This window comes from Gasterosteus aculeatus, chromosome 5, assembly GCF_964276395.1.
Source record: "Gasterosteus aculeatus chromosome 5, fGasAcu3.hap1.1, whole genome shotgun sequence".
Taxonomy (NCBI): domain Eukaryota; kingdom Metazoa; phylum Chordata; class Actinopteri; order Perciformes; family Gasterosteidae; genus Gasterosteus; species Gasterosteus aculeatus.
In genome coordinates, this window is record NC_135692.1 from 12,748,523 (window position 1) to 12,773,129 (window position 24,607).

The 24,607-nt window shown below is 49.2% G+C and overlaps 1 protein-coding gene across 26 annotated transcripts in view; it reads left to right on the forward strand.

Annotated features, from left to right (window-relative positions):
- The window catches only part of tcf7l2 (transcription factor 7 like 2), a 57,434-nt gene extending 36,122 nt beyond the window's left edge, over positions 1 to 21,312 (forward strand). For 6 of the 26 annotated variants that reach the window (XM_078103465.1, XM_078103476.1, XM_040176606.2 and 3 more), the window contains 10 exons: positions 6,214 to 6,346; positions 8,184 to 8,286; positions 8,984 to 9,070; positions 12,832 to 12,969; positions 13,058 to 13,220; positions 13,341 to 13,448; positions 14,076 to 14,139; positions 14,863 to 14,913; positions 15,796 to 15,868; positions 18,979 to 21,312. In XM_078103465.1, the coding sequence (XP_077959591.1) occupies positions 6,214 to 6,346; positions 8,184 to 8,286; positions 8,984 to 9,070; positions 12,832 to 12,969; positions 13,058 to 13,220; positions 13,341 to 13,448; positions 14,076 to 14,139; positions 14,863 to 14,913; positions 15,796 to 15,868; positions 18,979 to 19,456 (1,398 nt within the window). In that variant the 3' untranslated portion in view covers positions 19,457 to 21,312. Of the gene's footprint in view, positions 1 to 6,213; positions 6,347 to 8,183; positions 8,287 to 8,983; positions 9,071 to 12,831; positions 12,970 to 13,057; positions 13,221 to 13,340; positions 13,449 to 14,075; positions 14,140 to 14,862; positions 14,914 to 15,795; positions 15,869 to 16,491; positions 16,565 to 17,084; positions 17,146 to 18,978 lie in introns of those variants that run through there. The other 20 variants (XM_078103470.1, XM_040176612.2, XM_078103477.1 and 17 more) reach the window with 16 other exon arrangements.
- Positions 21,313 to 24,607: the final 3,295 nt, after the last annotated feature.

The following is a 24,607-nucleotide window of genomic DNA, read 5'->3' on the forward strand; positions in this document are numbered from 1 at the left end:
TTGGAAAGATTTGCTGTGAAAAATAGACTTTCTTTTAACAGTTTTATTCTCTGATCCTTTGTGTAGCATCTAGACAATATTTCCCTAATATTAAAAAATATAACGTGGGGACAAATCCGTTTAGTCGACTTTACTGACCCACATTTTTTAACATCTCACATTTCAGGCACTCGTTTATTCTTCTAAAGTCACGAATCCCAACTGAGTGCGTTTGATGGAATCTCCCCTAATGCACCTGGCCTCTGAGCGCTCTGACGTCAAACTGATCTCTGGAAAATTCTCTGCGCTTCTTGTGAAGAAAAGTCTCGACCACGCGAAGCTCCTCGTTTGACTCGAGTACTGAGCAGAATAATGGATCTTAAAGGCGAAATAGTTTGCGGAAAGGAAGAGAGCGGGGTGACGAGGGCAGTGTGTGTGTGTGGGGGGGGGGGTTTGAGGCCTCGCTCACATGAGCCTTGAATAGCGACAGAGTCGAGGAGGGAGGGAGGGAGGGGGGGGTTAAGAGAGTAAAAGATTGTTCTCCACTCTTAAGGTATTGTTTAGGAAAAGGGGGAGAGGAAAGTGAGCATGAAGAGGGGACTGTCAGCATCACACGGATGAAGTGACTGTTGGCCACACTTTGCTGAGCCCCCCCCCCCCCCCCCCCCCCCCCCCCCCTCCCCCCTTTGTGGATGTTGTTGTGTCTTGTTCCCTTCTATCTGTCTCTCCTCTTTGTCTCCCGTGTCTCTCGACTCGCCCGTCTTCACCTCGTAGCCGAAGCTTTTTCAAAGCTGCCAGTTCGTCTCTGGGCATCCTGGAGGCACAGCCGAGCCCCCCCACACACACACGCACACACACACACACACACACACACACACACACACACACCAGCAGGGATTTGGGTAATAACTGATTCTTCTGTGTTTGTGAGTAATTTTTTCTTCTGGCCTATTGCTAGTGGGACGGCTTCGAGAGATCACTTATGTCCAAAGCTAAGGGGAGCGTGTTCAGCAGGCCACTGCACCCAGCACAAGCAGGTGGGGGGCTTGGGGGAGGGGGGTATAAACACACGGCACACATGAAGCACCCCGTGCACAAATGCCACGAACGAAAGAAACGGACAAAGGAGGAGAAGTGGAGGAGAGAGGCGTCCAAGAGGTAGACGTAGAGCGGGAAGGAGGAAAGGAGCTGTGGGGGGGGGGGGGGGGGGGTGCAGGTGGGAGGAGAGGAGGAGACCGAAGGGGGGGGGCGATAGGGTCATGTACCCGCGGGATGGAGCTTTAGCCAGGCCGGAGGAGATGGGGGGGGGGGCGAGGCAGGAGTCCTGGGCCCCGGGGGCTCTCCCTCCTGCAGCAGGTGGGCCGCTGGCTCCTCAAGCTGAGCAGGTGGGTGAGAAACGGGGGAGGGCTGCCCTCCTCCCTCACTCTCCCTCTCCTACCACTGAAGGCTTTTAGCATTATTCTGACAGGTTGTTGTTGTTGTTGTTGATAGTGGGTTGGGGAGGGGTGTGGGGGGGGGTCTTGGCCCTCTGGTTGTGCCGCCACATAGAGAACCGAACCTCTACCGAACCCTCAATAATAAATGTTCTGAAGAGAGTCTCCAGGTTCATTTAAAAAGTGCATTTTTCGGGGAGACGCGGTTCTCTCTCAAGAGGAATATCATTTATTTGACTAAACATAATTTGATCAGGCTCATGTCTTAACCATGAAATGTAAAATCAGATTTCAATAACCTCACAGATCGACACACGCCTTTGTTCATGTCGCCATCCGATTCTAATTCTTAATTGCCGGGGCTTTCAGCTGAAATTCTGAGGGACTGATTGCATATCAAAAGGCAGAATTCAGTGTGGCTCTTAACACCGTGACACAATATCACCTCTCACAGAAGCCCCCTTTAGCTCAGGTACCAGAGCTCAAGAGGCTGTTTACATCGGGGGGGCGCTTTAACGCACGTGCGTCTAAGAGGCGATTCGCCTTCACAGAACACAACGCCACTTCACAGATGAGCTATTTTGCGCGCGGCCTTATTTGTCTGCGACGTGTCAGAACACGCAGCGGCTTTTTTTCCTGCGATTCTATTTGATGCGCCGACTATCAAAGATGGGAAGCAACCAAAAAAATATATATAAATGGCGAGGAAAAGGGAAGGGGACCAGAGGGGTCCGGCCCACATGGTATTTCTGTTCAGCGCTGTGATCAAGCAGTCGGCGTGTCACTGCGGCAAAGTGAATAGATTAACTTTTAAATATACCGTGGTCTCGGGAGCGCCCCCCCCCCTCACCCACACCCCCCCCTCTCGCCCTCGGAGACGCGTCTCGTCTGCGAGAGAAAGCCGATCAACACCTCCGCGTCGGCGTTTTCAAATCCCTTTGCTCCCCTTCTGTAAATCCCAGGTTCCTGATGTCGTGTTGCGAGTTCTTCCTCTCTCTCTCTCTCTCTTCAGTGATTGAAGGAAATATTGTTCCTCTAACGTAGCAGTTTCCTTTTAATCAGCGTTGTGCGCTTTGATAAACCTTTAATTAGTCGGGAGCGTTCTGTATTCCACTGCCGTTAATCTCCCTGCTGTTAATCTCTTCTGCTTCTAGATTGATTGCCAGGGCTTGTGTGTGTGTGTGTGTGTGTGTGTGTGTGTGTGTGTGTGTGTGTGTGTGTAATTTAGTTGTGGTCCTTCGGATTGTCGCACCGGTTTCCCGCCTTTGCTTCAACGCACAAATGGCTCTTTTCCTCGGTAAAGACGGCTTTTTCCTTCCTGCTTTGGAATCCCGGAGGCCCGTGAGGCCCCCGCGATCCATCACGGCCTCCCTTCCCCGATCACTACAGCTCATTAGCCCCCCCCTCCTGCCCCCCCGCCCACCCACGCAGGCAAGCTGTTGTGACAACTCATCATATCATGACATAAAGCAGAGAGATAGAGGCTTGAGCCTCCCCCCCCCCCCTCTCACCCTCTCCCGCCTGGCCTCCCTTCTGGGCCCCGCGAGGTCACCACCTTCACATTAAGGGCTCAAAGTGGCCCTGCGAGGTGCCACCGGGGCGGAAATGCGAGGCCAACAGCTTTTCCCCCGGTCCGACCTCCACCTCTGCTTCTCCCTCCCCTCGTCTCACTCTGTCCCGCTGTCACTTTCTCACCCCGTCTGCCTTCATCTGAAGCCCCCCCCCCCTGCCCCAGAGGTCCGACACACAACAGCGCCACAAGTCACCGGCCAGCATTGGAAATATTGAGACAAATGACTTTGTTTAGCGGTTTTGAAAAATGGAGGCGCTGGTTGGACACAAGTCCAGAGCGCAGGAACGGAACCCGCTCAGCGTTCTGAGCGCGTGAGCTTTAAGCTGGAAAACAGCAGAATGAACAGAGCCACGGCGATGTCGATGTCATAACCAGAGGCGGCGAACCACTGCTTCTGTTTGTGCCGCCTGCACTTCACAGCTTCCTCTGTGTGCGTGTGTGTGCGTGCGTGTGTGCGTGTGTGTGTGTGTGTGTGTGTGTGTCCGTGTCCTGGAAGGAGTCAACGTGCTCATTGACGCTCGTACCAGAGTGTGCTTTTAAATTCTGTCTGCGGGGTCTTTCCAACGCCGCGTCTCTTTTCTGAGGATCCGGGGCGTTTGTTTCGTTTGTCTTATTGTAGTGACGGAGGTGGACCGGGAAGGATGCCAGTCAGCGGTGGTAGGGGGGGGGGGGAGGTGTAGTAGGGGCAGGAAGTGTTCTTTCTTTTCCCCTGGCCTTTGTGGAGCAGAGAGGGAGAGCGAAGCCTCCCACGTCGCCTGCTCTTGTTTCTCGGCACATGCGTCGTGCACGCGGCCGTCCTGCTGCCAGAGGGGGGCCGGCGCTCGCATTCTCGAAGCACCCCCCCCCTCACCCGCCTCCGGACCACCGGGTGCCGCCCCGACGTCACCGGCAGACAAGTGCCCGCGCGTGCGTTGATCGCATCGTATGTCGGGTGGGTTTGACTGATGCCACTGACAGCCCCCCCCCCCCCCCCCCCTGTTAGGAGAAGGGAAGACACCTAAAGGGAAGGGGGGAACGAGGAAAGGAGGGTGCGGGAGTACTTTGTTTCTCATCCTGCCACCGTCTAGTCCGCCGGCTGGAGGCCGCGGTGAGTCCAGCACTCGTTGGAGAGGTGAGAGGTCGGGCTTCTGGGTCGCCCCGTGTCCCCCCCCCCTCCCCCCAACGCCCTCTGTCTGGATGTGGACTCAGCGGAGGGGCAGTTTGAACCCGTCTTCTCAATGGCCACAAAAGAGCTCATTCAAATGGCCACTAAAGCTTTTCAGCGCCGGGAGATGAAGAATTGAACAACATTCTTTCACATCATTACCCGAGAGGAGTCGTGAAGGGGGAGGTGAGGAGGTGAGGGATATATTGGGGTAAGAGGGACGAGAGGCCGAGGCCATCTTCTTGCACTGAGCTGCATCTGGCAGCTGTCATAACCCCCCCCCCCACCCCCCCCCCCCCCCCCCCCCCCACACCCACCTCCGCCCCCCCCCAATCCAGATTGTTTTGTTTCTTTTCCGCTGTTTATTCCTTTTCATCCCACCATCCTAGATGTGCAGATCAGATCAGGAGCCCCTACGCAACGAGGAGCGCCTCGGTTTGGGTTTCTTTTTTAACGAATCCCACTTCACCTACCCCCCCCCCCCCCCTACACACAAACACATATACTCCCCCCCTGCCCCCCTCCTCCAAACCCCTCTCTCACTGCTTCTCTTCTCCATAGCCTTTTCAGCTCAGGGCTGTGAATGAGTCCCAGGAGTCCCACTGCCTCCCCGGAGTTCTGCTGGGGTTCATTAATCTTTCATTGGGACCATGGCAATAGGGAATGCCCCCCCTCCCCTTCCCTCCTCCCATTCTCCACTCCCCCACCACTGGCAATCAAAGTCTGGATGGCCAGGCGTTGACGCAGCATGCAGATGGAGAGCTTTGACGGCGCGGTGGCCGCGTAGCAGGAGCGTGCAGCCGGTCGCACGAGGCCACGTTAGTTTGACGCTAGAGTTCTGCTCACATTCGTCCGCCTTGGGCCCGCAGCTTTGCATTTGTATTGTCAACGGGGGCCGGGGTAGTGAGCGTCATTTGTATGTATGCCCCCATGCCCCCCCCCCCCCCCCAACATCTAGTCCCATTAATGTTTTTCAAAGTCTCTTTGGAAATGTGCCACGGTGGAGCGCTTTTTTCTTTCTTTCTCTCTTTCTTTCTTCTTCTTTCTCGCATGGGTTAAAGTCGCTAATGAGGGTGTGTGGCCCTCACACACACACACACAAGCAGCCCCCCCCCCCCGAACATATCATCCATGTTATGATAAGCCTGATTAGTGCTGCTTCTTTGACTGCGGAGGGCCGGACGAGGATGTGTGGGTAAAGAGGCGAGAGCAGCCTCCTCCACCAGCCTGATCTACAGCGCAGCCCTAATCTGGTTATCTGGTGGTCGGGGGTGGGTGGGGTGGGGGGGGGGGCGTGTGTATATTAGTGTCTGCCTCGGCCCGGCCCGATGAGAGGGGCTGAGCTCCGGTTAACGCACAGGGCCCACGGCAGCAGCAGCACCCCCCCCCCCCCCTAAAGCTCCACTGTAATCTTTGGGTAATTGAAAAAAGGGGGCCTGCACCACTTAGAGCACAAAGAGAAGATTACATAGCTAAAACTAATTTGCCAAAAATGCAGAAATGGATTTTCGGGGCCCCCCCGGCTCCCCCCCCCCCTCTCTCTCTCTCTCTCTCTCCGAAACCCCTCTTATTACAATCCAGCCCAGACCCTCCGTGAACCGGGCCCCCGGGGGAATGGATGATGGGAGGGGAACGAGGGAGAAGGGAGGCCGGTGGGGAGGAGGCGGGCGGAGCAGGGGGGTGAGGGGCGAGCTGCTAATGACTGTGGGTTTTAGACGCGCTGCCTTCGTTTCTGTTGTTGTGGTTTTACAGATGATCGATGACTTGACTGCAGCCGCGGTTAAAAGTGCCTCATCACGCTCCAGACCCAAATGGGAACTGGCAAATACCCCCCCACCCCCCCACCCGCCATCTGCAAGCCTCTTAGGTAGTGTTACAGAATCCCAGTGTGACACCGCAGTCAACCACACTACTTTCGCTGTGGCTTGGCGGTTTGGCACCTCGGAGGAAGGGGGGGGGGGACCATGAGTCGGACGGCTCTCCTTTCGGGAGCTTTCAGACCAGAGTTGTCGCCTACAATCCAACTCAAATATTAACACGGCGGCCTCTCTCTCTCCCTCCCTCTGTGTGTCTCTCTCTCTCAGTCTAATAAGGTTCCAGTGGTACAGCACCCTCACCATGTGCACCCTCTCACGCCTCTGATCACCTACAGCAATGAGCACTTCACACCGGGGAACCCCCCACCTCACCTACAGACAGACGTGGATCCCAAAACAGGTATTGTGTACAGGTGTTTTGTGACTGACTTGTGTGCACGTGGTGTTTTAAGGATGGTGAAACACGCTCGCCCTCCTGATATGATATTCGGTGCACCGATGGGTGTGTAAATGTTTCATCGTACCCCGGCGCCGCGGCCCTCATGTACAGGACTGTCTCCGTGGCGTCCGTCTGTCCGTCCGTCTGCAGGCGCGTTCTTGTAAAACGAGCTATTCTATAAAGTTTGTCTGTCGTGTTTAAACTACCGTCCCGTCCAACATCGACTCCACTGCTGAGTCATGTGCACCAGTGTGGGAAAAAATAAAATGTTTTTTTTTTGATTGCTTATTTAATGACGTCATAAAGAGAAACTAGGACTGCGATGCGGTTAAAGTGAGACGGGGACGCAGGCGGCTCGAGGACCTCTTGTTGACAACGGGGGCTCTCATCTGTCCATTTGGTTATGACCCTAATTAAGGTCTTTCGGCTTCAGTAAAAAACGACTTTTAAGATCGAGAACAAGAACCTGAACCGTAAGCTCGTAAAAAACACGGAACTCAGCAACCCGCCGGGACTTCTGGAGGGCACAACTACCTTTGCCGGGACCCCCGGAACCAGACAGCCTCTGTGGTCCGAGGTCCTCGCAGCTGAACGCCTGCTCAAGAGACTTTTAGTGTTTTTTAAGCACACGTTTCAAGGCGATTCCATCAAGCTCTTCATTTTTTGTCAGCCAATTCTTTCAGCTTGGTGCATTTTCAGTGCGAGGAATAATTTCGTTCTCTTCCGGGTCCTCTGGTGGATTCATTCAGCCGATGTTTTAAGTAATAACGTTGCCTTATTATGATGGTCCTTACAAAGGGGAAATAATGTGCCAGCTGCTGTTTAATGTAGTGCTTAATAGGGGCTGCTTAATTGGGCTCAGTGTTTAATTCATTAATGAGCTGTATTAGGTCTTCAGCGCTGGGTGGTGATGGGATAATGTTTAAAAGGCTTTTCCTTTTTAATGTAATTTGCTTTTGTTCCTTTCGGTGCTCCAAGAAAAAGAAAAAAAACATATCTGCATGGACAAAAAAAAAAACGCAGCGCAGATTCCCCGTTTAAAAGTATGTTGCTGGAGCAGCTGCAGAGTTCGGGTGTAACCACCGGCAGCGGCCAAGTTCTGAGCCATGAAGATCGACCTGTTCTGCTTTGACTGGTCCAAACATCTGCAGCAACAGCTGCGCGCGGACGATTAAAGTTAGAGAGACAACCGACAAAAGTATGTCCCATGTTTCAATCAGGAGTATTTTGAATCCGGTTTGGGACGAACGGAGGCCAATGAGCCAATACTGTGTCCAAATGATCAACTCTGGGTATGAGTCGAACGCTGCACATCTAATCTAATATTGGCTTTTTCACGCATAATATTGGGTGGAACCCAAATCCATCAGTCTGACAACCTGCAGCCTGTTGTTTGCCCTCCCTGATCACACAGAAGGCTTTAATTACATTGCTGTTGTGTTCACTTCTAAACAGCCATTTTTCTATAATCAATCTTCTGAATCAGTCGACAAATGTGACAAGAAGGATCGTGTTGGTATTCTCTTCTCACCTCTCCCTCCCCTCCGCATCTTCCAACACAATGTGCCGCCGCCTCAAAGGCCTTTGATCAGGAAGTGTGATGTAGCGCCGTGTGCGTGCAGGCAACAAGCCCTCTTCCTCCTCCTCGTCCTCCCACCGGCGCCCCTGTGATGTGTGTTCCCCGTTCGGATGCGAAAGGCTCGAATTCGCCGCCGACAAAGATTCGGTTGTCTCTCTGTCATCATGCTGTCTGTCCACCTCCTCCACCCTTAATCCTGTCATCCTCCTTCTTCCGCAGGAATCCCGAGGCCTCCGCATCCTCCAGATATATCTCCTTATTACCCGCTGTCCCCCGGCGCCGTCGGCCAGATCCCCCACCCGCTAGGATGGCTAGTACCGCAGTAAGCAACTCCACTGCCACAGCAGCCTCGCCAGCCTCAACTTGCCACTTTGTGGCAAATGCTATTTTGCATGTCTCTGTATGGTCCAATTAGAGTAATGAACCGTGATTGCCCGTATTTTACCCACAATCCCACACGGGGGCTCTCCCCTGGTAACTCTTGTCAACACTTGTTAATGTGACAAAAGGCTACAAATTAAGCTCTGTTAATTTAATGTTTTCTCACCGCGATCTAAATACCGAGAGAGGCCCCCGAGCGCCGCCACGGCCGCCCTTTGATTTGCTGCACTTTATTTTGGTATAAATTTACATTCATTATTGTTTGTCTTTGGATGTGTAGACCTCAATTAACGTGATGGCTCCATTAAAGAGACCCGCGCTTCGTCTTTAATTATCACAACAAAACACCTAGTTCCAGCTCGGGGAGGAACGGGGCCCCGCTCCGTCGACACCGAGCGAAGGGTTATGAAATTTAATTAGCCATTGCTATCAAGATTTGTGGCATTCAAATTGTTCAGAGTTTCCCTTCCCTTTGATCTGCGCTCTGCAATCCCCTAGATTTTTGTCCTGATCAAATGAGAATAAAGAGCCCCACGGTGGGGAGAGGAGGGAGACACAGGGGGGGCTTTAACTTCTCCTCTTCCATCAGCCCTGTTCCTTTACCTTTTTGCCTTTCTTCTTTTCATCCCCCTTCCCAGGCAAGGTCAACCTGTTTATCCAATCACAACAGGGGGTTTCAGACACCCTTACCCAACTGCGCTCACTGTCAACGCATCCATGTCAAGGTGAGTTGAGACCTGAACGCGCACACACACACACACACACACCTCCTCACCTACTTGTTACCCCCCGTTGGTTGTGCGTGTGTTTGTGTTGGCTGTGAGGGGCAATGCACACCAGCAACGCACGCGCAGAGACGCAGAGCGGAAGGCCCCTCCTCCCTCAAGGAGCGCATGCACTCCGATCCTCTAGTGTGGGACTCCAGCTAGCGTGCTCAAATATTAATTGCATTTATCATTTTTCTAATGAGGCCCCTGAAGTACATTTACCCCCACTGCATGTCAGGCAGTTCTCCGATGAGCAGGGGCAGGGCCACGCTGTGAGTCTGAGATAGACAAACATGATATAAGCTGAGGACTGGTGGTCCGGCCCATTAGGGTCCAGCTCAAGTGCTGCTGTGGACATTTCCGTGCACCCATGGGGGGTATGTGTGTGTGTGTGTGTGTGTGTGTGTGTGTTTGTTGACATCTTGTATACATGTGTGTGTGTGTGTGTGTGTGTGTGTGTGTATCTCAGCTGGTGTTAAACTGCTCACTGTTCCCTTGAGGGATGCGTGTTCTCTATATTGTGTGGAAAGCAAAAATAATTTATTTTAGAGGACTAAAAGCAGCTAAAAAGCAACAACAGAGAAAACAAAAAGCTTGCCACTATGCTTCCCTCTCCCCCCTTCTCCTCCTCCTCCTCCTCCTCCTGCTCCTCCTCCTCCTCCTCTTCTTCTCTACCCGGCTGGTTTAGAGTCTGGGGACGAGGCCGTGCTTCAGATTAATTACAGCCTGGTTGGGAAAGCGGGTCCTGAGGGCGGCGTGTTTAGACCTCTGTGACGTTGATGGATCATGAAAGAGACGCGAGGGGGTGGGGGGGGGGGGGACATTTACTTTAAAGCTCAGCCGTGAGAATAAGGGAAGGTTGAGTTTGTGGGACAGTTTGGGTTTTTAAGCTGTTAAACAGTCCTGCAGTCCTTCCAGGGAAAGGCATCAGGTGCAAAGGGTCAGACAATGGGTTTGTCCAGACATTGGCATCTGGCAGCGGTACCCAGCCAACCTGGGCTTTAAGTGACTGCTAATTTGGTCCCTTAATGACAGCCTCTACATTGGGATCATCTTATTTGCAGCGGAGCTAATTGAATATACTGGCTGGGGTGTGGGAGGGGACTGGCCATGGGGAAGAACTAATGCCCTGTGATGAGGCCCCTAATTGAATTAGTATAACTGAATAGAGGGAGGGCTCTGCGAGCTCTCTGGAGAATGGGAGGGTTTAACACATCTCCACCCCCCCCCCCCCCCTAAAAAAATACAGGCTGTCTTGGAGAGAGCAGAGCAAATGAATCAATTTGTTGACTAAATCTTGAAAGAAATCCGTCTAATTGTGTCAGCAAAATGGCAGAATGCTTTCATACGTGGCCTTCAGGCAGTTGGATCTGTTCAAAGAACGGACTAGGCCGCTGTGATAGCGCAAACGATCTGCAAGGAGCCGGCTGACTGGACCAAATCGCAGAGGGAAAATCCGCCCTGGCCTTGTCCTCTCGTCGGGAGCGAGTTCTCCCGCCGCTGCTTCCGTATCAGTTCCCCGCATCGTAGCTCGAAAAGAGGGGATTAAAATGCAGGAAAGGAAACTCCCGTGGCCCTGCAATGAGCAACTTAACACCTAGCTGCTGTTAAAAAATGCATTATTTTAGGACATGAGGGGGAAAAAAAGCCAAGGAGAGCGGAGACAGTCAGCGGAGCAAATGAAAGACGTGATTTCAATAATGGGTTTGGAGCAGCGCAGGTCCCCTATATGTGTGTGTGTGTGGGACAGGTAGGAGGAAGTGGAGGCCTCGTTTGGCCCTTATGCTGAAGCCTGGCCTTTGATATGTTCCCCCATCGCCGTACCCCCCCCCCCCCCTTCACCCCCTCCTCCTTGGTAACCGGAGAAGCGCACCGTTCAGATCATTATACATTAACCAGACAGGGGGGCTACCGCTTCGCTTTGGCAATTAAATGGCACTGGCTGACACTGGCCTTGCTGCTCCAGTGGCCCCCGCTACCCCTCCGCCCCACCCCTCCACCGCCAGCCATTCTTACCTTTTAGATTGAGACGTAGAAGCCGCAGGGTTAGGGGAGGGTGGGTGGGGGTCTGTGCCGCGTCTCCTCTTCCGTTCGGGTTAAATTGGTCCAAGGCGCTGCTCGCTGCTGATGAGCCTGGGCGATGAGGAGGAGGAGGATGATGATGAGGGTGATGATGAGGACGATGCCCCCCCCCCTCCCCGTGCTTCAAAGGGCCCGGCCGTCATGTTTAAACCATAACCTGGGACCCTGCAGTGGCAGCAGCAGGAGGAGGAGGGGTAGAGGGGGGCGGGTGAGGGCACGGGGAAGAGTAGAGAAGAAGAGAAGCCAAAAAAAGAAATATATAGAACTTGGAACAGAGGAAATGTGTGCGCAGAGAGAGAGGGGGGAAGGAGGGGGGGGTGAACGGGGAACCGGAGGAGAATGCGGCGGCCCCTAATGATGGGCGAGATGCAGCCACTGCTGCCGAGCTCCCCATCAGCGGATGACATGGCACAAACACCAATGTGTCAGTGATGAAGGGAGGAGAGGGGAAAGGGAGAAAAAGAGGGAAAGAGTTTGAGGGGGGGGAGCGCACTGGCACTCCCCCGAGATTGGCCTCCAAACAGAAAAGTAGTCGTTCCTGGCGAGTTTATCCTCATCATTATATTCTGGCTCGGAGCCATGCAGCCAGACACTGCCAGATAATGAGCTGCTTGGGAGGAAGAAAAAAAAGGAATTATTGCCCCCCACCCCCCCCCCTCCCTCCGTCTCCTTCATCCTCCTCTCTTCTTTAATGTGTGTGTGGTCACGTGGAGCCGCGGCGTAAACACACACACATGCAGATAAGACGCGTACACATTGAGATAATCTGGATGATTAATGTCGGCGCGGCGGCGGCGGCGTCTCGCGGCTGCTCCGGCCAGCGAAACCATTCCACAAATAAGGGTTTCTGCCGTAGATGGAGACGATGAAACGCCGATAGGAAGGCAGAGGGATGGAGATAAAGACGCGTGTGCTGCTGACAATGCTGAACTGGCCCAAAGACCCAATACTTTGATGGAACGTTTTAATTGTAGTTTGCAATATTCCTTGATAACACATAAACGGTTCAACCAAAAACCTAGCGCGTTTATATCAGCGCTGGAATGCTACAAATGCAATTTCCTCAAATATACGTGGCAGGTACGAGCTTCACCTCCGCCTGGGAAGTGCATGATCCGTAGTTTGGGAAGTGCATGATCCGTAGTTTGGGAAGGCACTGATACGTTCAGCCTGCACAGTTTCTCCTTTAATACCCTCGAGTGAACTAAACAATTTAAAAAAAAATCTCAATGGGGTTGTGATTAAATGAAGGGGAAGAAAGGCACTCGGCTCAAGTGTCTTTCAAGGGATTTACCCTTGTGCGTTTGCACCTGATTATTGCCACACAATATAGCGAACATGCTTCCCGATTGTTTTCCACTGAATGTCGTAACTTGCTGTAATACTTCTGTGCTCAGATTAAATGATGTGACATTGTTGATAACATATAGCCATGGATATTTCCCCCGTGGATGTTTGCACCTGTACTTTTTTTCTCGCAGCTAAAAGCCATTTCCATTTCTCTGAGACTGAACTGAATTATCCCTTTGTACTGTTTAACGTGTGCGAGAGAAATGGAATTTAGTTTTTTTTAGTCCCGTGTATACATGTGTTCCATCTCCTCATTTCACCCGTGTCCATTCTGACCATTTACACAGTTTTCTGTCCTCCAGGTTTTCCCCACACATGGTGCCCCCCCACCACAGTTTGCACACCACGGGCATCCCGCACCCGGCCATCGTCACGCCCAACGTCAAGCAGGAATCCTCCCACAGCGACATCTCTCTCAACAGCTCGTGAGTAGACCCCCCCCCCCCCTCTCCCCCAACCCATTCCTCCCTTTCCTCAACTCCGCTCACCTCTGCGCCCTCTGCCGCTCCACAGGAAACAGTCGGACGCCAAAAAGGAAGAGGAGAAGAAGAAACAGGTGCACATAAAGAAGCCCCTGAACGCCTTCATGCTCTACATGAAGGAGATGCGGGCCAAGGTGGTGGCTGAGTGCACGCTGAAGGAAAGCGCCGCCATCAACCAGATCCTGGGCCGGCGGGTAAGAGCCAAGAGATCGCTGCAACGGTCAAACCCTCCACCATCCAGATCCAGATTTTTGGTTTGTTTCGTTCACTTGTTCACTAAAAGGTTTTTTCCCGTCTGGTTTCTCCTGCTACAGTGGCACGCCCTATCGCGGGAGGAGCAGGCCAAGTACTACGAGCTCGCCAGGAAAGAGCGACAGCTCCACATGCAGCTGTACCCGGGCTGGTCAGCACGAGACAACTATGTAAGTTTTTAAGTTTACAAGTCGTAACGGGATGCTCGTTTCCCCCCCCCCCCCCCCCCCCTTCGCCCTCCCGTTCACCAGGTGACATGATCAGTCGATGAGTTCTAAGGGATTACTTCTGCAACTCGCCTCTTTATTTTGATATTCCGAGCTGAGAGCGGACAAACCGGCGTGAGCTCAGGCCAGCTGGTTATGATAAGAAGGAGTGTTTGGAACACCAAGTCCAAGTCGTTTCCATGAAGCCTGCCGCACTTTGTTCTGACATTTACGCAGATTCTCATCAATTTGGTCCGGTTTTGGCATGGAGCTGACAAAAGTCTTCCACGGGGCGGCCTTTGAGAAGTCTGGCTTTTTAAAATAGAGGCTCATCGTGTTGTCTAGATGTTCACAGAGCAGAGGAAAATAAGACAAAAGATTACACACACAAAAAAAAGAAGAAAAGAGGGGAGGGATCAACTGGCCCGCAGTGGCTGTTACAAACCGGAGGGCAGAAACAAAAGGCAGAGAAATAGTGAATAAATAAGTAAACACAAAGAAGAGTCCTATTCTCGGTTTCATGTTTTGGGCATTCTGCAATATAATAACTAAGGTTCCTGTCTGTGTCTATTTTTTCTTTCTATTTTTTTGGCGGCTAACCAACAGGGGAAAAGGAAGAAGAGAAAAAGGGAAAAGCAGCAAGCAGAGAGCAATGGTAAGTGAGCTGCAATTATCTCCCATGTTAGAAGAGCCCCATCACGCGTCAGGCAGATGTGACATCTTGCAAGATAAAAGTCAAGCTAGTTTTTTTGTGTGTGTGTGTGTGTGTGTTATTGTGCCTGGCTTGTTGTTTTTTTCTTTCTGTCTTTGTGTAGTTTTGCTTCCCAATGCAATATTTAAATGTTAAGAGTTGCTTGTAATACACCCCCCCCCCCCCCTTTTCCCCCTAGCCTTCCCCAGCTAATAACAACTGAATATGCATGACACCCCGCCCCCCCCTCCCCTCCCCCTCTTGACATGCCCTCCCTCCCCACTCTGCCCCTTAGCGTGTTCTGGTGTTGTGATATGTATGTTTTTAGAATGTGAAGTCGAAGCATCGTGAGAGCCATTAACTTTGCTCGCATTGTGTGCGTGGCCTCGTTTGATAATGCCTGTGTCTGCAGTGTGTGTGTGTGTGTGTGTGTGTGTGTGTGTGTGTGCGCTTGTTGGGCTGCCCTTTGCTTGCTTTTTGCATGCTTTAATATCAACATAAGAGAAATCACTTACATCTCAACAATTAAGGACGTTTGCTTATTCTATGATTTGTCCATTTTTATTCTTTTGATTCATAATCTTCTGATCATACTGTGAGGACTTGTGGCGACTTGTTATGTATTTTTGCGCTCGTTTGGTGACGGATTTCTTCTTGAAGGCCTCTCTATCTGTTCTTTTTTTTCAGAACACAGAGAATATTTTCCAAACCCTTGCCTTTCACTCCCTCCGATTACAGGTGCTAATGTCATTTTGAGTATTAAATCACTAACTTGTTTTTTATTTCTTCTTTTTTTTATTGATTGTATATTTATTTATAAATTGATGTGCAATATTAGGCAGGTTACAAAAAAAAAAAATCTAAATATTCTCTTTCGCTTGATTGCTGTTTCCTTTTCTTAAAATATTGCTATTGTTTATTTAACTCCAGCTAGATTATATTTAATTTAGTTAACCTCCATTTACTCGTGTGAGTCTCGAGCATTTAGGCACAATCATGCAGTAAAGCTCGAGGAAGTGATTATATTAAGTTATCATTGTGATGACCTGAAGGATGTGACGTCAGCGTAAAGCCTCCTTAATCTGGCCGCAGTTTCCCATTGGCCAGTATGCGTTTTGTAACTCCTCCCTCTTTTTTAAAACCTTCCCCTGGCTGGTGACCACGCCGCTTTCCCTCTTTTTTTTAGCACCTACTGCTGCCTAGTTCTGGTAAATAATCCATCTCGAGCAAACACGCGTCTTACCTGCAGCTTTCACGCCAGCTAGAATCTAGATTACTAAAAGCAATTGTTTCCTCCTTAATGTCCTGATTATATCGTTTGCATGCATTTGTATTTTACTAATGTCTGAAACACACTAATTGTGTTCAGTCCTGTCTTTAAAGGCACACTTGAGAATGGCTTAACGGGTGTGTTTTGAGGGATGGGCGGTGGGGGGGGATTTCTTGCACAATGAGCCAAGCTTCATAGATTCACTGTTACCTGTTTTTTTTTCCTCTTTATTTCTCTCCTCCTTATGATTTCTGTTTCTTATTGTTTATTTTTTTTTTGGTTTTGGTTCTTTTACTCCTCTCTGCTGGCTTCTCCCCCCCAACCCCCTTCCTTCACTGTTGCGGCATCAGACCTGAGCGCTCCTAAGAAGTGTCGAGCGCGCTTTGGGCTCGATCAACAGAATAACTGGTGTGGCCCGTGCAGGTGTGTATGGTGTGTGCTTGCACCGGCCGGGGCCAGGTGAGGGCTGTGTCACTTCACACTGGGACTTCCTCCTTTGCTGCTGCCCGCCCCCTTTTTCCCCTCCTCTTCTCCTCCCCCCCTCCCCCTCCCTGCCCCCCCCCCCCCCCTCCCTCTGTCTGTCCCGCAACGCTATCGCCATCTCTCAGCTTCCTCCAGCCACGCCCTGCCGGTCTATCTCTAGGTTGCCACTATTATGATTTTTGATTTTTTTTTTTTTTTAACAGCATACGCTAGAATGTTTGTGTGAATGGCGTCCGTGCGCATGTGTGGCGGCGGATAAACTTCTCTGGGGTTACCCGGGGTTTCATTGCAGGATTGCACAGTACAATAAGCCCCACTGATATTTGGTGAGGAATCCTAAACTGGCAGGTCGGGGCTTGGAGGATCTGGAGCCTGATGGCTTGTTCATTATGGAGGACATCCCAGTGTTTCCAGCCTAAACCTAAGCCCTGGCTACATGTTTTTGTCTGTGTAATGACGTGTCCATTTTGTTTTTTCTTTCCTTTTTTCTTTTCGTTATTTTGTCTCTGTCCGTGTGTGTGTGTGTGTGTGTTTGTGTTTGTGTCTACCTCTTTGGCTAACAGATGCAAATACCCCAAAGAAGTGTCGTGCCTTGTTCGGGCTTGACCAGCTGAGTTTATGGTGCAAGCCATGCAGGTATAACTGCTGTAGTACCAATGGGAGGAAGACACCCACAAAGAGCAGCTTCTTCTCCTTCGTTATCTGCTCAGATATCCCTCTCAAATCACGTTTCCATCGTTGTGGCAACAGATGGCAAACTCCTCCGCTCCTCTTCCTCCACGAGGAGCTTCCTGCTATAAATTCCCTCACAGCAATTTTTCCTCATTCAACTCGGTTCAAGCCCAGTGGCAGAAAATGGATTTCTGAATAAGATAACTGAATAGTTTCCAGTGAAATATCTGGCTGAAACTTAATGGTTAATTCGGAATAAGGTCATTGGTTGAAATCCATTTTCTCTCCGTTCAGGGGATAATCGCCTCTCATCTTAACTGTCGTGTATGTTCTAATTGGCGTCCTTTGAATAACAATGTAATGCTTACAAATTCAGCCCTGCTTTCTCTGAGGCCCTGCTCAGTGACACTCTTTTCTGTGCCCTCTTCCTCCTCCTTCTCCACCTCTTCTTCCTCCAAACTCCTCTTCAATAACCCTTACTTAGTCCCTACCTGTTGTCTTTCTGTTCTGACACAAGCAGTCTTTGAATTGGGAATATTTTCATGGTAGGTATTTGTTTCTGCTAAGTAACACCCTTCTCTGTGTCCGGCCTGCACCCCCCCCCCCCCCCCCCCCCGCCCCCAAAGCCCCACTCCGCCCCACCCGCATACCGTTTGTCTCCGCCGCTACACCTTCCATTTGTGTCGTTCTCTCGGCTTTAAGTCCAGATTTAGAGGCTGTTCTTAGCAGATTAAAAGTCTAGTTTGATGGAGACAGATTACCCAAAATGCACGTCACATAGACCCTTTGCAGCAAATTGTTCTTTGAAAATAAGCAAGCCCGCACATTGTCCACTTGGCTCCTTTATTTCCCCTCCAAGCGGAAACACAATACTACGTTATTCCTTAAAACAATACGAGCAGATCATGAGAAAAGCGCGATGCTCCCGTCTTTTCGGTTTAGTAGCCGAGAGGTTGGAAGTTCTCTCTGGGCTCCGTTTCCTAAAAGATGCATCTGGTGTAATTTCCCCCGAGACGGAAAAAATCAATAACGTACACGTCCACATATTATGAATCGATATGTCTGTTAAACAATGGATATTAGCTCATTTGTTGCGGTTTGACAGACAGTTATTCAGAGGAAGGCGTCTGCGTAGTGGCAGGCGATACCTTTTCCGCGGCCGGGTCGACCACCCGGCACCACGGAGCCGGACCCCCCCCCCACCTCCCCCCCAGCCTCACTAGACTTTGTGTTCCCTATTGTCTGGTGTTGTGCGCCTGCACTGTCCAGCTCATCACGAACGCATGCCTGTCTCTCTCACCCCGGCATGCAATCGAGGTTTTGCGAACCATCGTCATGTGATTCGTTGTCGTCTGTCTTGATTCTCGTCCATCCATCGTGGTCGGCTCCCTTTGTCTGTGTCCATGTACACCCCCCCCCTTAAACCCCCCCCAACTAGAATGAAATAGGTTTGATTCGACCACCATGCCCCTACTGTTGTATTTCTTTTGAAACACCGTAGTCCTCCTTTCACCTGCTCTCCCCCGTTAGTCTTACGTCCCGTTGCTCGGCGGCCTCCAGGCGTCCTCGTGGTAGAAGGGAGAGCCGGGGGAGGGGTCACTGCCGAGGTCAGGGTAAAGACGAGGTGGGCAGAGATCCCCCCTAAACCAAATCTGTGCACAAGCCTTCGCGGCAGAGTCACCGTTGCAGACCCGTCTCCCTCCCCCCCCCCCCCCCCCACACACACTCCCATGCTTGTCTGCCGGGTTCCACTGAGGGCATCGGGCCTGGCCCCGGGACTCAGCAGGCAGGGGGAGGGTCACGACCTCAGGCAGGAATGCAAACATGATGCCTTGACCCCCCCCACCCACCCACCACCCCGCACGCACACACTTGTGTCCGTGGGGCAGATGCGGAGTAGTAGTGTGGATCTCGTTGACTTTTCGCCTGGTAGCCAAACTCCCCCCAGGAAGGGAGAGAGAGAGAGAGAGAGAGATAGAGGGAGGTCGAGGTAGACTAGCGTTTGCTGGAGAGAGACGGCTGTAGGCCGAGTTCAACAGTTCTTCCTCCATCGCCATCGTCCCCGTCACCCCCCCCCCGTCTGTGCTTTTCACCTCCCGGCTGCTTCACCTGTGATCTCTCCTTCATGTCTGTCCCGACTGACGGTTCAGTGTTTGGAAATTGACTCGTCATTTCTACAACTAACTTTGTTCTTAGCACGAGCTACTTCAATGCACCGGCGAAATCTGGAACCAGTTTCGAATCATTTTACATTTTTCTCTAAATTAAAAAAGAAGCCAGAGGTGCATTTAAGTCGGCGACGTTGCTAAAGAGGGCGAAGCGGTTTGAAGGCGCGATGCTTAACGATGCTCTCTTTCTCTCGCCTTGTCCCCCCCCAGGAGAAAAAAAAAGTGCATTCGCTACATCCAAGGTGAAGGCAGCTGTGCCAGTCCTCCCTCTACGGACGGAAGCTTACTAGACTCCCCCCCCTCCTCCCCCTCCTCCTCAGTGGTTCCCTCCCCCTCCCCAAAAGAGTCCAAACCTCAGACTGAACAAATGCAACCTCTCTCACTGACTATGAAACCGGCCCAGCAGCCACTCCACCACCCGCACCTCCGGGCTGGGCCTCCACCGCCATCTTTGGTTCAGCTGGAAAACTCTGCTGCTGCAGCAGCCAGGAAAACGCCCGGCGGCTCCTCCCACAACTCCTCCCACAACGGAGCGCCGGGGCACGGCGACGTCTCGTCCTCGCGGCAGCCGGGCTCTTCCGCGGCGTCCTCGGTGGCCCGGCCCTCGGCGTCGCTGCGTCACTCCCACTCGCTCCTCTCCTCCGCGGCCCCTCAGCCTCTGTCGCTAGTGACCAAGTCTATAGAATAGTCGGTTCTTCTCCCCTCTTTTCTGTCTCTGCACACACACACACACACGCAGACACACACACACACACACACACACTGAGCTTTCTAGGCCGTCTCTCTGATATCTCTCACTTGCTGTCGGTTCATTTCTCTTTACGTTTCCGCGCCACGAGGCTTTGAAATTTTAAGTTTTTGTTTTATTAAAGTTCATTGGTCAATATTTGATCATTATCAAACTAAAAAAAAGTCAAATTATTATAAGTAAATGATACAATGAGCTGTAGTATAGCTTTGTGAATCTGCCAAAATTTTTATGTTTTTGTTTTGTCCTTTTTTTTGTAGCGTTAAACAGAACAATGATCTAGTTCCACTTCGACGTGTTGTATAAAAAGGTAGGCTAGATTATTCAACGAGCCCTTTTCTTCAAAGAGTTGGTTCTCCTTCTTTATTTGTATTAAATACGAGCTTGCGAACCAATCATTTGACACCCGTTCAAACTGCAGGAGGGCACGAGGCGAGCAGCGACGCCTCTCTGAGGAACAACTCTAATTGTGATGTTACTTGTTCTTGTTTAAATGTACAGAATAATGGGGAGGGGGGATTACTGTGTTAAATATGCATTCTTCCACTGCGTTGTCTTTTTTCTTTGTTGTTTACCTTCGGGGGGGGGGGGGGGTCAGGCGAGTTGGGGGGGGGGGGTCAGGCGAGTTGGGGGGGGGGGCTTGAGGGGAGGTCGGGGTGGGAGGGTTGAGGGTTATTAAATTCAAAATGTCACAACGCTAGGACCAGTAGTATTTATTGCTTTAGAGATTGCTTGTTGTATCTTGTATGTGTCTCTTTTTGACTTTTTTGGTTTCTTAATACATTGTACAAATTGTTTTTTTGTTTTTTTTCTCGAGGTAAGCGACTTATATACGAATGATCCATTTTTACAAGGAGGTTCTAAAAGGCAAATCTTTTGTTATTGATTTCTTTCCTCGCTGAAAACCTGGATTCCACTCGGTGTATTGTGTAGATCTCATGAACAGAAGTATGCACAACTTCATTTCAAGAAATGCGTCTATAAGCCATTCTACAAAAAGAAGAAAAGAAAACTTGAAACAAGACAGTGGGTGCCGCGTCTTCAGTAGTTGGAAAAGTGTCTAAAGCCCTTCTTTTTTATCGCACAGTCACACCTCTGACTGTTGATTCGTGTACAGATTTTCCGTGCCAAATTTGTGATAATTTCCTCTGCCCCTCTAAAACATTGCTGTAGGGATCCTTTTCTTTGTCGTTTTTTTTTTTTTTCATTTTTAATTTCGATACCATTCTTTGCTGTGACGTTACATAGATTGCTATGTATGTAGTATAAATGTTGCTATAACAAATGTGTTTGGTAGCAATTTGTCAAATATTAAAAATTTAAACTTAATAAAAAAGCGGACATCATACTGTATAAACCCACAAGGGCCAAATTATGTATATTAGGAAGTTCATAAAAAAACTATTAAATACAAAAAAATACACAAACTGCCACTTTTAAGTACACTACTACATATAGGTAGATAGAAAAAATAGGCATGTTGATGTTGCAAGAGGCTGTAAAAAAAAGCTACAAGAGAATCATCCACTCGGTGCCATTGTAGTTGACATGACGCGACTGTAACCTGTCGATTTCTTCTCTGGTTTATTAAGATGCTAATGATAAATAGTTTGAATGTTTCCTTAACGGCTGTGATGTTCCTGTTCTATTTTATGCTCTTATCTTTTTGTTTGTTTGTTTCTCCTGTTATTTTAAATGGTTCCAAAACCATGTTTTTTTGTAATGAATAAATGTTTATGCTGTACAGTCTCTGTAGCATGCAGTTCTGTATTAATAAAAGCAACTTAGTATGTGCACATTTGCGTCTTCCTTTTCTTTGCAAATTGACCGGTAAGTAGCAAACTTTTGAAACGGCATCTCGGCAATTAGCTCTTACTCAGCTGCAGTTTGTTCTGCAAACCAAACCGATAAAGGAATTAAAATACCCCAAATCACTAGCGTAGTAGAGGATCATACCTTTCTAATTAGACATCGTGACTTACATTGAATGCAATTAACTTCAACGATCAAGAAAGAAGAAGTGATCGTAGTAACAGCTACATTAAAATCAAAGAGTTCAGTTGGAGGAACCTTTAGAAACAGTCGGGCTGAAGTAACGTTTTCCAGAGTTTGCACTGCTTTGCTATTTGCACATGCAAAGTGAACAAAGTGCTTCAGGAAGTAAAAGTGGAGCTGACAGCCAATTAAACACCCAGGATTTCAGTTCAGAATTAAAAGTTCAGATCAAGTGTTTTTCGTGCTGAAAGCGGAGCTCTGCAAGTGATATTTTATTGGTTATTCGTGAATGTTTACTCACTGACATGTGAGGAGTCTTGAACGTGAACATTGTATGTGGGATGTCGGGAGACTTCTGATCAATCTAGTTATCCGGGTTCACAGTCTGCTGGGAAATCAAGAATTTAGAAAACAGGAATAAGTGCCATGTCTTGTTGGTTCTGAATATTACACCAAAAACAAATTCTTTAGTTTTTACACAGCGTATTTGTTCTGCATCAGAAAACCCTTATTTTACTCCCGAGATCACAACGAAACCTCCTTCGCTGCAGACGCACGATTCTCTGCTGGTAGTGTTGCTGTTTTACCGGCGAGTTCTCCTGCGATAGTTTTCACTCACTGCAACGTTTCTTCCCCGTTTAACAGATCAGCGAGATCCTTTTCTCTTTCAATTTCACAACTGGCTTCTAAATGTATCTGGAAAGCAGCTCGTCGGACCCCTCGTGATTACGTGTTCGGCTCAGTTTAGATTCCTCCTGCGAGGAATCTTCGACTCCCGATGAACAGGAAGCGGCACGAGGGGTCGTGATCAGTATTTGGTGCTCTTTGTCGGTCGGGACAGTGGTCCGGGATCTCAGATCAAGATTGTCTCGGCGTTTCAGCAACTTGCATCTATTTTATCTCCACATGCAGGACACGCGTTGTGTACCTGAGCAAAGAAATGGCTTTTCTTTTCATGTCAGCGTGGCTTCGGAGGAGTAATGTTGAAGGCTGTTGCTGCAGGCGAGCTTACCAATCAGAAAACACTGCAGAACATTTAAATATGTCCTCTATGTGACAGGAAACATGGATGTTATTAAAAAACAGAGACGTAGACACCCTGACCACGATCACTGTGGTAGAACAAAGGGCCTCAGCGCAGAGCGTCGACTTCTACAATCTCCCCTGCTGAAGAGGAAAATGAGGCGTATTTTCGATACAGCTTCATAATCACAGATGTGTGTTGTCCTCCATATCCTCTCTTAAGCCCAATTAGGTTTATTATAAACGTTAAAAGAAAAGAGGATCGTGGGTTATTGTTTGGTGTTTGTGTGCATGGAGGTTTCTTGGAGATGCTCAGAGGAACTACTGGAACCGACTCCGATGCATTGAGGCTCTGCAGTGACCTTCACACTCCTTCACTGCCAGTGCTGCTGCTGACCATATCTCATGAACCGGGGTCAACTGATCTTCTGAAGGATTGTAGGTAAAAAAAAATGTAACAATGTTGGATTTAAAGGATTATTTGGTCAAGTCGATACTTTTTATAAGTTTTCACTTTGGAGAAGAGAAGGGTGAGAAAAATGAGATTAAGAAAGGGCTGATGGTCATATACTTATCGTACAGTTGGGTCTGTTTCCAATGATGTGAGAAGAGAAGTCAAATCAGAGAAGCCCAGTGCAGGTAAAAGCGTTTTGGAATTATTTTAAGATTTTATGGCAGGATCCGGCCAATTCTGTGATTTGTGTTGAGGGTTGAAAAGACGAACAAAAACAGCTCTTCATCGTCTCTCGAGTAAACACATGAAATAAATCTTAGATGGCGGGAGCTTGTAAAGGAAAAATCATTTAGCCTTTAGAATGGTTGGCGGTTACTCATCTCCAATGTCTTTAGTTTTGATGCTGAAAGCTGCTTTTTGCGATTTGAATACGTACCAATGAGTAACGTGTAGACTGAATGTCCTCCTTCTTTTAAAAAGCACATTAAAACAACAGCCCACTCTTTATTGAGTAACAATTGCCCTCTAACCTCGAGGAACAAAATGATGAAAGTTTGGCCTTTTGAGATATTTTCTCTTTCCTCCGATATGAAAGAGCCTCTTTTATCCAAAAAATAGCTAAGAGCCGCCACACAAGGGAAATTCTGGTACCATTTGGTGCCCGATACTTTCCCTTACGGACTATCCTGTGACGTACAAGCAACAAGGCCATCTTGAATCACAACTGTTTTGGAAGCATAAAGGCCATATTGTGTGGATTGTAGCAACAGGGAGCGAAGGGATGTTCCATCAGAGACAATTTCAACAACTCGCAACACAACCTGCAGAGCCTTTTTTCAGCCTCTCACTCACAATCCGGCTGCCCTCCTTTAAGATCAAAAGCCCAAATATCTGACGTATGAAACCAAAAGTAAATCGTAGGCAACAGTTGGGAAATAATACAGAGAGAAGAGAGAGATTTAAATATCCATTGTGTTCCTTACATTGACAGCCAATTGCTTTAAAAGCATCCTCATACATATGATGAGTTCATAACTATGGCAATATAAGTGTTCTATCTAGTCAGCTAGGTAACATAATGTCTCAATGCAAATTAGATCACTTCTATCGGCATATAATTATAAAAGCTTAATTGTATTAAAATGATTTACAAACGTCAAAATTGGTGTACTGCATTGTCTACTTTTAGAGTGCATCAAATTTAGTTGCTAGTTGATATTTATCCCTTTATTACAATAAAGTTATATTTGACACTGGTGGCTCCACGCTCAAAATGTTAAAAGTCTTTTAAAGATTAATTTCACTATAGTATCTTAAAGGTCATGATATAGTCATTTAAAAAACATCCTGGTTTAGTCAAAAAAGTTATCCAGAAGTCACTATATAGTGCGTCAAAAGAGGGAAAAAAAGAAGAAATGTCTTATGAAGACAAGTCACCATGAGGTCGCTGACCATTAGGACGCCCCATCAGTGACCTACAGACACACCCTGTTGCGTCTCTACAGTCGGATTATATTTAAATGTACTTATTGTCGAGACGACAGCAACATAAGCATCCAGCGCCCTGGCAGTGATTACGGAACTAAAATACCACGAGAGGCCGCGACGCAGAGGGCGAG